The 14,901-nt window shown below is 38.5% G+C and overlaps 1 protein-coding gene across 2 annotated transcripts in view; it reads left to right on the forward strand.

Moving 5' to 3' along the window:
* Positions 1-2,022: 2,022 nt before the first annotated feature.
* myo1ea (myosin IEa) overlaps positions 2,023-14,901 on the forward strand; it is a 53,577-nt gene continuing 40,698 nt past the window's right edge. For both annotated transcript variants that reach the window (XM_038700865.1, XM_038700866.1), the window contains exon 1: positions 2,023-2,326. In XM_038700865.1, coding sequence (XP_038556793.1) covers positions 2,324-2,326 — 3 coding nt within the window. In that variant the 5' untranslated portion in view covers positions 2,023-2,323. The remainder of the gene's footprint in view (positions 2,327-14,901) is intronic.

The following is a 14,901-nucleotide window of genomic DNA, read 5'->3' on the forward strand; positions in this document are numbered from 1 at the left end:
GTTAGTATTGCACAAGAACAACAGACTAACCTATGGCTGATGGCATGCCAGATCATTCTAAGTAATGATTGTATTAAAGCTACTCAAATATCAATGGCAAAAAGATTTCTTGAGATAGATATTAAATTAATAATGAAATCATTTATATTTAAGTCAAAATTCTGCCTATATTCTGATCTGATGCACTAAAATGGAAATTTCAAAATCAGTTTTAACAGAAAAAGGTTTGCCTCCAAAAGGCATTACTGTACAAGTAAATTTAATTTTATGTTTGGTAGATGTATAGAAATCCAACCTCATATACATTAGCCTATATTTATGCCCAAAAGTAGATATAGGGACAATGTTCAAAAAGAATGCCAGCATGTTGATAATAAGCATGATTTATGAAAAGTAGGAGGGTGTCTGCAATGACTCTGTTGAACACCCATATACATTTGTCATGATGCTCTTGATAAATGCCCTGCTGTGCTAACAGATCTAAGTCAACAATATTTCCAAGTCTTCAAAACGCGTTTTCCCACAATGTCCACTAGGTGATGACAAAACCCTGCACTCACGGCATCGCCAAAGCTCTATCAATCATATTTATCTATGATTTACACAATATAACAGCCTATTACTTTGCTAGTGTTACTTGCAGCATCTGCAACCTTCTGTCAGTACAAGTGGGAACACTGTTTTCTTTAAGTCAAGATGATACTGGACGGTAAGTGAGTACAAGTGAGTCCTCAATATGTTGTGCTGAGCAATTCACATTTTTTGTTTTTAATGATTATCAGTGTAAGCTGTAGTGTAAACTGTAAGATGATTTAAATATGACTACAACACACACACACACACACACACACACACACACACACACACACACACACACACACACACACACACACACACACACACACAGTGCATACAGAGGCAGCCTGTTAGACAGGTTACACCCAGAGAGTCGCCTCACCGCCCAAGATCATTTTAAGGCGAGCCTTCAGTCTGGCTGGAGACTGGTTGTGAGAAATGGATAGGCTACCACCAGTGCCACCCATGCACTTCAAAAGAGATTTTCTAAAGGCCTTTGAGTTGCATTTTTATCTGTCTGAGGAGGGAGTAGGACTGAATTACTGTACAGAATTTGGGGTCTACCTTTTTTATTTTAAAGAAATTTTGTCAGATAGAAGATAAACACTGCTGTAAATCGGAGGACATGAACTTGATAAATGCCAGTGATAGTGAGACACTGAGTCATCCCCATCTGTGTATAAAGTTCACATGTTTATTTCAGGAGCAGCATGTTTAAGGAAAATGCCTTCTAATATTGTTCTTTCACAAACTTGTATCAAATATATATTGCATATATGACTCCTGTTGGTCGCTGCTTAACTTGAAATAGGCTAAATTTAAGTTACATTTTTATTATTTATTTATTTGTTAGTTTCACATACATAAATACAAAATAGTAAAATATAAAACTAGCCTATGTGTGAGGGTGTGGTAGAATCCTGTAATGGCTTATATGAAAACCACACCCAAAAGACAAAAGGCAAAATACAAACAAAAATCACTTTAAAAATTAGTGTTCAAACATTGCACATACAATTACTCAATAAGTGTAAAATTATAATAAAACAACAAATTACTTCTATAAACTTCTGCATGGCACATAAAGAGAAATGTGCAATTTTTGGCACATGTGGTATAGAAGTCTAATGGATGGTTGCACAGACAAGAGAGAAAGGCAAGCAGCCTAAAAACAGCAAAAACAAAATAGTTTTTACAGTGTAACCTACATGAATGCACTTTAGGATGTAGGATAGCACAGACAGTAGCCTAAGTGAAAAGAGGACTGACACTGAAATATTTTCATCCAGTTTGTATTGTGTTCAGTGTTGTTAGGAAGTCCCAAAGCTGCGCATGCCCAGTTGTTTCCACTCCTGGTAACTAATGAATATTTAAGTATATTCCGCGCTCTTTGATTGGACCTTCCGGCTCAGTTTCCTGTATTATGTTTTAGAGCCGACTTTTGAGGGCACTGCTCGCTCCGTACATTACCGTCCAGCCCGCTGTTTGAACACTGCTCCTCCGCTGTCAGAGTAGGACTCAGATCTGTCTGCACAATGGACGGAGGACACCGCTGAGGGGCTGCATTGATGCTTTCAGGAGTTTATCGGGAATACCTTCTGTAAACTTGGCTTGGCTTGGTCCTCTGGCTTTAGTTTTACCAACTAGAGTTTTTGAAACAGTGTGAACTTCACCGAGGTTCGCACAAATACTTGATCTCGGGGGAATACGACAGAGAAGACTGCGACTGTTGGACTGCAGGCAGAGGATGGTGGGTGATACTAACACTGGATGAGATATTATGACAAGATTTATAATGACATTAATTAATACAGCCAGCGTAATCCAAATATACAGCGACAGTGATGCCTTTATGACTTAGTAGCTGTAAAATATATATAAAAAAGTATATATCTACATATATGTCTAAAAAATATTCAATTTAATAAGTTACAAAAATGAAATGTGTGTTTTAAGTAGTATTAGTTATGGTTATCTCTTCACACTTTTCACGCTTTAGATGAGAAACAAATGAGAAAAGCTGTCTTCAAGGTGATGTTTGTTGGTATTTCTTTCATTAGCCTTTTTAACATAATATGTTTTGGCATTATTCTGCCCCTTTCTATCATCTCTCCCACAATCAGACAAAAGTCACCTCACTCTGTCACTGACTCTCTGAGCTCTCCTTCTGTGTCTTCACCCTGACAGTCCCTCTTTATGGGCTGGAGTGAAAGTAATTAGAAAGCACTGACCCAGAGCTGTTGAATTTGACTTGTCTGAGTGACACCCAGAGAGATGTAATGACACTTAAAAACATAACCATTAGGTACAGCACCTTTTTTAAAAACCGGGTTGATCAGCTAGGGAGCATGTGTCAGGTGGAGTGTGTGTACTGTATGTGTGCAGCTTGTGTGTATGTGTGCCTTACATGGAAACAGGTTTTTCCTGGTTACTGAATGCCATCCCTGCAGCAGACACACCTAGAGCTAAGTTGTGGAGGAGGTTGCGTGGCCTCATCGTTGTGTTTTGGCAACATTTCCTCAAGCCACAGTCCTACGAATTCCCTCTCTGGCTGTTGAACACAATAATACAGCTGTAATGCACATTTTAATTTGTCTTTGAACATGTGGCTACTTCTTTGTTATTGGACACCACTTTTAACTAAAGGTGTTGTCATTGCATCAGTAACACAAAAATGTAAGTTTGTTTTAGATTTAAATGTACAGTTTGGGATAGAAAGATGTGTTCTGTATGTTTCATGATTTATGACATCTTCAAACCTGTTGCTTTATTCACATACACACGAACAATGCGTATTTAAAACAGGTAAGATTGAAACCTGCCATTCTGCCATCTAAAGTATTGTATTCAACCTGTAGGTCGGGTTGCCCAGAGACCAACCCAAAGGACAAGGGTTGCATAACATGCAGTCAGCACAATAGAGCTTTTGCACTTGAGCCGTGATTAATGCTTATAAGCAAGAAATGTAATATTCCTGCAAAATTCCTGCTTCAATTCTGCTTTTGTTGAGTCTTTATCGCTTACACAGTTTCTGTGTATTTCCCTCATACTGTTGCCTTCATTTTAGAGTGATTGAAAATTGAAAATTGTCTTCTTTTGAAGTAACAGCAGAAGATATTTTCTGGTGATGACAAAGGTGTGAATATAATGGTGCTGAGGGATAAAACTTAACATCTAAAATTTTAAAACTATCTCGACAAAATAATTAAAAAGCTATTGTAGATTTTGCCTTTAAAATATTTTTTCAGAGGTGGCAAAGGAGAGTATCAGCGCATGCAGAGAGTAGAAGGGAGAGAAAATAGTTTGATTGTCATCCCTACTGTCTGGAATAGCAGACACCAGCATCGCTCACTGGTTTCTTCTCTGCCAGATGCTGAATAGCAAGTCAGTATGACAGCAGATGGTTTGCATTAGGTTCTCCTACAGGGAGGTGCGTACTGAGTAACCCCCATCTCCCTTCTTTTCAAAGCTGGCACTCCATTTTCAAACCGATCACTGCTGTAGAGATTTGCTCAGGAATTCAAGCCCGCTCTCTCTGAAAACAGGACAAACACTCATTCTGTGGACCTGGGGAACTCGTTAGGCTTGTTGCTGTGGTTCAGTACACTCACACGCTCCTCTTAATCAGTTCCATACGTCTTTGCTACAAAGTCTGCAGCTATGTTTTCACTGCTTTGCTGTTTGTGATGACGAACCTCATGAGTGTTGGCTTATTCTGCTGTTGCACTTGTTGTAAATCATTCTGGATACAAGAAGCACATTGTAAATTGTTTTCTACTACCATCAAGTTTATGAACTTTTCTGCACTTGAGTCAAATCTGTTTTTGCCTTTGTCTTTTTTTTTTCTATTTCCAGTTGAAATGCAACATTTCCATTACTTCTATTATTTAATATTTTAAATTATTGCAAGCAGATGTGGTACTATTTTATTCCTGCTTTAGATTTAGTTGCACATGAGGACATCCACTGATGAAAAATGTTCATGCAACAAAAACCTTTTATAGTCTTTTTTTATTTTATTAAACCTTTATTTAACCAGGCAGGACACTTAAGAACAATTTCTTATTTACAAGAACGGCCTGGCGAGAGGATATTAGCCTCTTAAGGGGAGGGGGAGTGGAAACAAGTTCTACTGTAGAGATGGACGTCATGGTAGGACAATAATTTATTCCATCACTCACTCCGTCTTCTTTATTGGCCAAAACATCTTGGTTTTTTTTTTCTTGAAACTCAGGCATGGTGCCATGAATCTGCCTTCTATTGAGGAAGATGAATATGATTTATCTTTTTATATTAAAGGACTATATCTTCATGTGCAGTTCCTCTGTACACATGATGCAAGGGGCTGGATTACTGACATTTTGGTTTTCGTCGGAGTACATTCTTCTTTATTTGTTTGTTGTTTTACAGTAGCTGTTAGCTCTGCCGGTTTTATCCAAAATGAGTTGAACATTAAGGATCTTAATTTATCTACACATGACGCATGAGCTTTATCATTGGTGGTTGTCACTTACAATAAAAGCATATATTTATATACATGTTCTATCATTGAGTTGTCCTTTGGTGACATCAAGGCCTGTAGTATTCCGATAACTATGAAACATGATATTCTGAACCCTGGAGGTGAGGATGTGAGGAGCACCCAGCGGTTTTCTTTCCTTGTGACTCAGTTTGTTGACTGTGTTCCCTGAGTGGCGTTTGCTAACCCTTCTGTGGCCAAGAGTGCCATGTAACTGCACAGTTTGTATGTAGCCTTGTTTTCAAAATGAATACCGGGGTGAATGAATATGGGTAGCCTTGTAGTACCCTCTACTGTACTCGTCTACCTACTCTACTGTAGTTCTGGTGCTGAGCCACCATGTTTTCACTGTGAATGATGGGGAGAGGATGCAGATACTTGAGCTGATCAAAGGTCATTCAGAAAGCAACTGAACAGAGAGCCATGTGACACAATTTTTCAGAGATTAAATGGACTTGTTCCTTTCTGGCAAATAATTACCCAGCTGCCATCAGTTAGATGACAGTAATCACGTTTTTAGCCATGCTGGCGTCCACGATGAGGACAGAGAACAAGGGTCTGACAAGGTCAGACTCTTTCATCTGTGCTTGGGTTATCTGCTCTTATAGCTTCCTATTGTCACATGCCAGCCGGTGTTCAGTGCTCTTACGCTGTCCAGTGGAAACCTCATTTGTCTTTATGTTATCAATTGCAGTAGGTTTGGCCTTGTAGACTGCTATTGTTTAACCTTACTTTCTCACAGAGACTCTGTACTTGCACAGGGAATTAAAATCTCATCAACAGTGTAATTTAATGGTTTAACTTACAAGTTGCTGGGTTCCCACACAGAGTAACATTGTTGTTAGGAGGTAGCTCTGCCTTAATAGGGACACGAGTCAAAATGGGATGCCACCTTCGGTTTTGATTTGTTTAAATACAGAATTTATCTAAGGGCAGTTCCAAGTTCTCCAAATTAATATGTTGCAGTGATATCCACAAGATATCAAGTTGATATCAAGTACATGTATATTTTTGGCACAGAGTGTGTGGGAAAAACTCAGAGTGGTAGACAGTGATCAGTGGAGAACTGAGTCAAATCTTTTAAAAGACTTGTCAGCTGTTGGGTTTCTCTAAAAAGACATGAGCTAACTGACTGGAAACAATGTCAAAAATTAGCTGGTTTGAATTAGCTGTCTTTTTTGGCAGATGTCCCATGGCAGGGCAGAGTCAGTGCATTTCTCTCTGTGGAAGCGTGCAGTGACTGGATTGTCAATAGTAATAGTACTATGTTGAACTTGAACTTATTTTCATCCATAAACAACATTTCTACAGTGAACTATACATGCTCACCCTGATAGCTAAATTGAATACTATTAAGAGTATAAATTAGCTTTAATAGAGGCGACATTACATAATTATATTTTCATTCTAGATTCCTGCTTTAGTTGAATGTTAGAGATCATGTGATCTTTTTCCTTAGATTGCCATATTTATCAAGTAGCTGGTTACTACATGTCATGCAGTAATCAGTAGCAAAGTTGTCAATATGGGTAGTCACTGTACTGTTTACTTTAGAAATGTACATGCGTATTTGTAATACAGTATGCACAGTGTGTCTGTCTGCTTAGTTTTAATTACTGTCAGGACTAATAAGCTCTTGTTGTGGTGGATGTCCTTTCACTCTGCTTTCCTTTCCACCATACAGTACAATTTAGCAATGAACCCTTCTGATTGGAGTCCAGTTTTTCCTTCCTGCACTAAAGCTTGTTATTATTCATAAAACACAACTGCATTACTGAAGGACGCAAATCAAGCTGTAGCAAACGTTGATGCGTTTTGTTTTAAGTCACCACCTGTAATTTAAAGTCCTTTAAGCAGACATTTCTTGCCCATTTTATTTAGATGCTCAGGACAAACACATCTGTAAGCACACATCTTTGTTCTTTTGTGTATTTTTATTTAACACTTTAGCACTGCTCTTTAATTAGGGTTAAAGTTACAGTATGCATTATCAACCAGTGCAGGCTGGAGCTCTGTTCACCACGTACTGGGAAGCAGCTCAGTGATGTTCTGATGCTGCCCATGAATGAATTTAACAGCTGAGTCATTCTGTGTTCACTTTGGTTAATGTTAATAACTCCCATTTATTATATGCATGCACCACATCCCTTCCCCCATGAATGTGCAGTAGAAAAAACAAATGCACATGTCATTACAGTTATAAATATACAGTCCAAAGCTTTAGTTTGTTAAAGTAAGAACAATTAACAAATGTATTGTCCTGCTGTCATATCATATATCTGTTTATAGAGTCTCTTTGTAGCTGTTTATAGAGCCTCCTTTAATGTTTTGAACAGACTAAAAACTTGTTGTTTGCTGAAACCACATTCTTGCTCTTAGGTTAAAGCACAGGGCTGACCTCGTGCGACCTTTCTCATAGTAATGCGAGGCCCCTTTGACCAACGTTGACCTTTCAGCACTGTACTCAATACCCAAGCAGTTTTGGCACACAGCAAAATAATTCCTATAACTTGGTGTTTTTCAGAGATATACCTCTGTTTTCTGACTGAGTCCTGGAGGTTTCCAGTTTATCTGTTTTATTAAGGCAAGGCAAGGCAAGTTTATTTGTATAGCACATTTCAACAACAAGGTAATTCAAAGTGCTTTACATAAAACGTAAAAGCAACAGGGAAATATAAAAAAGTTTAAAAGCGAAAAAATACACATTAAAAAATGATCAGTGTACAATCAGGGTTAAAAGAGTTAAATGGAAAATAAAAACAGGCAGAGGGGTTGAGCAAATAATTGAGTTACAATTATTTTGAAAAGAGAATAAACAGAGAAGTACACTTAATCTACTCTCTCTAGCTAGTCTGTACTAGGGTCCACTGAAACTCCAAAAACCCTCGGACACTACAGAGAAAACAGGACATGTCTGTCCACAGGCCACTTTGATCCAGTTATACTCTGGACCCACCTGCGCGTTTACAGGTGGACAGAGGTTCCTGCAAATCACTCAGGCGCGAGATTTAAGACCACTTCCTTCACTCTGTTCAATCTCACTCCCATTATCTTTTCAGTCAGTTACCTACTCATTTCTCACCGTGTAAATATTTAATTAAAAGCAATGGTAAAAAGCTAAAAACAAAGAAAAAGAAAACAGAATAGTAAAAGTTACAGTGCAGTGTAAGTTATCAATCTACTAGTTAAAGGCAGTGGTAAAAAGAAAAATCTTAAATATTTAATTAAAAGCAATGGTAAAAAGAAAAGTCTTCAGTCTTAATTTAAAAGAACTGACAGTTTCAGCAGACCTGCAGTTATCTGGGAGTTTGTTCCAGATATACGGAGCATAATAACTGAATGCTGGTTCTCCTTGTTTAGATTTGACTCTGGGGACAGAAAGCAAACCTTCCCCAGACGACCTGAGAGGTCTGGATGGTTCGTAACGAAGCAGAAGATCAGAAATGTATTTTGGCCCTAAACCATTTAGTGCTTTATAAACTAACAGCAGGATTTTGAAATCAATTCTTTGACATACAGGAGGCCAATGTAAAGACCTCAGAACTGGAGTGATGTGATCCACCTTTTTGGTCTTAATGAGGACTCGATAATTATGGTAACATATTTTGTTGTTTTTCATAATCTGAGCCAGTGGAAGCATGTAAATGTTAAACAAAAGAGGTCCCAGAATGGAGCCTTGGGGAATTTCACATGTCATTTTTGTCAGCTCAGATGTATGATTACCTATAGACACAAAGTCCCTGTCCTTTTAAGTAGGATTCAAACCATTTTAGTACTGTGCCAGAAAGTCCAACCCAGTTTCAAGTCTGTCTAGTAATATGTTGTGGTCGACCGTGTCGAATGCAGCACTGAGATCCAATAATACTAAGACTGAAATTCTGCCACTGTCAGTGTTTAAATGGATGTCATTGAAGACCTTAACAAGAGCTGTCTCAGTGGTGTGGTCGAAAACCACACATTTGTAGTAGATCTGAGGCCATGCATTTAGAAACATTTTTGAAAACACCTGTTGGCAGAATATCAAGGCAATATGAAGAGGATTTCAGATGTTATATTATGTCCTCCAGGTTTTTATGGTTAATAGAATCAAATTGTCTCATACTTTATTAGGCATATTAGATTTCCAAAAAAAAACAAACAGACAAGCAAGACTTCTGTTCAGAGATACAACCGCTCTGATACAGATGGAAGCTCTTTTAGAGACCTTGACTTTAGTAATTTGTTTCTCTCCCGGTAGCTATTTGATAAAGTGAGCTGTTACTGGAGCTTCTTAGTGCTGATACTAAAGGACATTTCTGCTCATGGTAAATTATGAAATGCTGGAGGCATTATTATGTAGTCAAAAGCAAGCTGGGCTATTGACATTATCAAAGCCATCTTTGTTGAATTGCTAACAACTTATATATTATATATATATATATATATATATATATATATATATATATATATATATAAATCTTCTCTAAATGCTAGATTTTGTCTTTTTCGGCTCAATCCTTTTATCTTCTAAGAAGCAATGGATGCTTTAAAATTATTAATGAGTTGCAGGAAACACAGAATCTCTGCCAGGTTTGGTGGCGCTTTACCAAGCCAACTACTGCTTCGTTCTTACACATGATTCACTCTGTCAAGCTTCTCCTCCCTCTTGAGTTTCAGATTAAAAGGGTCTGCAAAATTTGTGTCTTAAGATCAATCTGCATTTATTCAGTTGCTACTACAAAAGATGCTGGTTTGGATTTCATTGACTGAAACTTGAGACTGCAGCCCTGTTGTGGCACAAGGCATGGCTATGAATGAGTTCCACTGCAGATGGTTTGTTTACGTTCAACCACTACTGAGGTGGCCTAAAAAAGAGAATACAGTACTTGTTTAGGATTTTCAGCTGGATTCCACCCTAAACCACACAGTCTTTGTAGTAACTACTACTAATAGTAGTTCAGTTCAGTGTGCTTTATTGGCATGAATGTTTCATTTAAACAATGTTGCCAAAGTAGTTTCAAAATCACAAAGTTTACATTTGAATAAGACATAAGATTAATCCAATTGAGACCTTTCAATTTAGCAGTTATAAATTACAAAAACAAAAAATAACAAATACAGATACAAAGCACACTACAAATAAAAGTAAGGAAGATTTAACTTGCCATGTAGTGAACATTAAATGCAACAGTTTCCTGAGTCACTCACTGTCCCTCAGGTTGTGACACAGGGCCACATACTTGGCTGCAAGGTAATTATATTTTGTTAACAGACATGTTGCTGATAGTACATTTAAGAGACCGATTCAATTTAAGATGTTTTAAAATCACTTTGGTTTTACTGTGCTTGGATAAATAAAAGCGCTACCATTGCAACGCTGAAATTTTGTGTAGTTCAATGTGAGACGTGTTAAGTCATCCAGTATCTGTTTGCACTTGATCATTATGTCCTCTTTCACTGGGAAGGATGGTGCTCAGCCCTGCCCTGCAGGCACAGTATTATAACATCATTACAACCAGCTCATGTTGCCAAACCCTAGCAAAATAATATATTTATTTTCAGTCTTTCTTTGTGTGTGACTTCAGCAGCACACATGCATAACAGTGTGAGAAATCTAGACATGGAAACAGAGAACGAGACTGGCTGGTCTGCATTATTTATACTGCTGTCCCAGTTACATGCAAGGGACCACTGTCACCAGTCAAGTTATGAAGTGTAAGGAAGCCAAGAGAACTTGTGGTTTCAGCTTCTCAGTATGTTCGACTGTATGTGCAGGTGTTTATCACTGACAGGAAAAAAAGTTTACATTCAATTTTACTTATATTTCCTGTGAATGCACCATTTACAGTGATGTTGGCTCTTTGCAGTGAGTTACCAGCATGTGACAATATCTGCCCCACTGTTTTTTTGAAAGTGAACCACTGGCATTGTTGTGTTGAAAGGGCATTGCCATCCATTGTAAGATTTCACATTTTATTAATTCTGTGTCCCATGCAATGTGTGTGAATTTTTACCACTATTTCCTTTAGTTATGTCTGAGAGTGTACACTTGAATTTGTGCTTTCACTCGGAAGTCCAATCTGAGGCGTCTCAGACAATCAGTGGGTACCATGAGGTGAAACATGATATTTTAGTTGTCTGTCCAAATTATCGCACAACAAATGTTATGGCTCCTCAAAGTCAGAGCCTAGGTCATTGTCAGCTGAGCGGTGCTGGATTTTATATCCGAGTGACCTCAGGCTCAGTTTCTAGCACTAGGAAAGACTAGAGACTTTCTAAAGAGAAGATAATAATGAGAGTATGTAAAATAGGTGGAATTTTCTTTTTTAAATGGGTAATTTAGAATAACCAAAAAGCTTGTTGTGTCCCTTTTTGGTGATGTCACAGCAGATGTTGGCCTCGGACAATACAATGCCATATTAATTGAAGTTCTGGGACTTCTGTGGATATTTCCATACCGGACCACACATAACAATTGACTGACACTATCAAGGATAATAAGAAATACAATAAGATGTTTTAAAAGAGAGGTAGTGTGTCTTCAGAGTTTCAAGTTTGAGGCTGCAGGCTATATATTTCTTCACATATCAAGAACAGATCATATGCACATCTCTCCAGTCTGTTGGCAGGTGAAGCAAGAGGTTGCTGTCTTTTTTCCTCCTCTGTGTGCCATTGAGCCAAATGTGACTGTATATTACGGTAGTTGCAGTAACACAAAATGCGAATTTGATTCTACAAACAGCTTTAGTCATCAAGCTCTCCTTTGTCTTCAGTGTGAAATTCAAAGCAGCACCAGAACTTGGAATAAACCAAAAAGGCATTATTCAAAGTTGAATCTTGCAGGAGTGCCATGCAATTTCAGTGTTTTAAAACTATTGCATGCCTTAATATGCAAACTATGGATGTCAGTTATGGAGGTTAAGTGGCCAAAATTAAAATCTACACAACATACAGTAACAATTCATTTCATTGGGGGTATCCATCCCTCAGAAGTTCAGACCCGATCAGACTTTCTCACACCATGGGTCATTGCTCCTCTGACACCACACACACACACTTTCTACTTTCTATTGAAATTCTACTCTGTCTACCATCATTATTTATCTTCTCCCTCTCCAATGGAAAGGAACTATCTCAGTCAGCAGTTTTATCTGCATCTGGTCCGATTAAACACAGTGAACGATATTGAACAAAGTGCAAACGCCAGCAACAGAGCACAGGTGGAAATGCTGTTTAGAGAGTAATACCTTCTTAAGCTCTGTTTAGTTCAAACCAGATATGTTTTGGATTCCAACAAAGAACAAGGGGGGGGAATACACCAATATCAACATTACGGGTGTGAAACATGTTTTATAACTATTTACTGATTTCTTTTAGCGCAGTTCAGAAGTGGACAGTCTTGGTAGCAATTATATCCCATTTAGTAGTATGAGTAGTGTCCGGTAGTATTACTAAACAACAAGAGTGACTCATGAGATAAATATGCCATGTTGACCATTTGAAATATACAAAACCACTTGCAAATTATATATACAGTTCTTTACAGCATACCATTTCTGAAGCATACCATATTTATTTTATTGCTTCATTTTGGCATCGCTGAGGATTCAGACTTTCTTGAGATAGGTAATCTATCAAACCAGACATTTGGGTGTCTTTTTTTGTTACAATAGATTCCATATGGCTGTGTTATAACAGTTGTTTTTGAGAAGTAGTCCTTGCTGGTGAGGAAATCGGGTTATTAGACTCAACATTTAAAAGCGTTGCATTCACAGGCTTTCTGGGGGATTTTTGGAAATGTAAATGCAGAGTATTCTCAAGTTGGAGGACAAAGTTTGCCAGAAATGTTTGAACCCATCAGTGAGGATCAGTTTTTGTGATTGTCAGTAGCATAAAGAATACATGATTGCATTTAATCGACTAAAACACGCAAAACCACTGATATGGTGCTAGAAACCTGAATGTTCTGCCGGCTTACTGCCTCAACAGTGTGTTTATATATCTTTATGTTGCGCCACATGGTGCTTGTGTCAGTGTCAGGATCGCTGGTTGCGCAAAGCAGAAGTGAGCCCAAACACATGACACTGTGAGCTGAGATAGATTTCCAGGGTTTATTAATCCAAAGTATGACAAACAGGCATGAACAAAACTCACAGGTACAGAAAACTGGTAACAGCCAATAAGCAGCAACTGGTAGTTCACACTGCTTGCAACAAAGACTGAGGGAAAACAAGCAGGGATATATACACACAGGGATAACGAGCAGGGCGGGTATCAGGACTAACGTGACCGGCAGGCAGAGAGACAGCAGGGGAAAACAGAGAGACTGGCAGGCAGGCAGGCAGATTACTGAGGGGGAACAGACATAACACAAGTTACTCAACACTAAACATATCAGAGTAATATAAAACAACTAATACAGACACAAGCAGACAGATGACAAATAAACTAACACCAACAAGGAATACAGACTGAAACTAAGATTTAAACAGAACTCAGAGCAGACATGGGCAAAACAACACAGAAGTACACAGACCAGGAGTAATCACTTAAGACATGAACTAAGGTACAGGACTAAGAACTAAGACACTGAACTAGGAACTAAGATATGAGACAAGACAGACATGAAGTAACTTAAAGTAAAGTAAAAGTTAAAATAACGGCTACACAGAGACTAAACCAGAATGATCAAAATCAAATTAATCAATGAAACTGGCAGAGAACATAAATTGACACCTAGCAAACAGACAGAACCCAAGCATGATGGTACAGAAACTAATACATGAGACTGGAACAGAACTGAAATCAGGAAAATACCACTAAATACCAGCTGACGGATAATAACCAGATAAACAATAACATAGACTACATAACAGATACAGAAAAGACTGAATTAACAAAACTGAGAACTACACTCACCTAAAGGATTATTAGGAACACCTGTTCAATTTCTCATTAATGCAATTATCTAATCAACCAATCACATGACAGTTGCTTCAATGCATTTAGGGGTGTGGTCCTGGTCAAGACAATCTCCTGAACTCCAAACTGAATGTCAGAATGGGAAAGAAAGGTGATTTAAGCAATTTTGAGCGTGGCATGGTTGTTGGTGCCAGAATTTCTGAATCTGCTCAGTTACTGGGATTTTCCCGCACAACCATTTCTAGGGTTTACAAAGAATGGTGTGAAAAGGGAAAAACATCCAGTATGCGGCAGTCCTGTGGGCGAAAATGCCTTGTTGATGCTAGAGATCAGAGGAGAATGGGCCGACTGATTCAAGCTGAGAGAAGAGCAACTTTGACTGAAATAACCACTTGTTACAACCGAGGTATGCAGCAAAGCATTTGTGAAGCCACAACACGCACAACCTTGAGGCGGATGGGCTACAACAGCAGAAGACCCCACCGGGTACCACTCATCTCCAATACAAATAGGAAAAAGAGGCTACAATTTGCAAGAGCTCACCAAAATTGGACAGTTGAAGACTGGAAAAATGTTGCCTGGTCTGATGAGTCTCGATTTCTGTTGAGACATTCAGATGGTAGAGTCAGAATTTGGCGTAAACAGAATGAGAACATGGATCCATCGTGCCTTGTTACCACTGTGCAGGCTGGTGGTGGTGGTGTAATGGTGTGGGGAATGTTTTCTTGGCACACTTTAGGCCCCTTAGTGCCAATTGGGCATCGTTTAAATGCCACGGCCTACCTGAGCATTGTTTCTGACCATGTCCATTCCTTTATGGTCACCATGTACCCATCCTCTGATGGCTACTTCCAGCAGGATAATGCACCATGTCACAAAGCTTGAATCATTTCAAACTGGTTTCT

This window comes from Micropterus salmoides, unplaced genomic scaffold (genome assembly GCF_014851395.1).
Source record: "Micropterus salmoides isolate LMB-PRFRI ecotype aquatic unplaced genomic scaffold, ASM1485139v1 Ms_hic_scaffold_6, whole genome shotgun sequence".
Taxonomy (NCBI): Eukaryota; Metazoa; Chordata; class Actinopteri; order Centrarchiformes; family Centrarchidae; genus Micropterus; species Micropterus salmoides.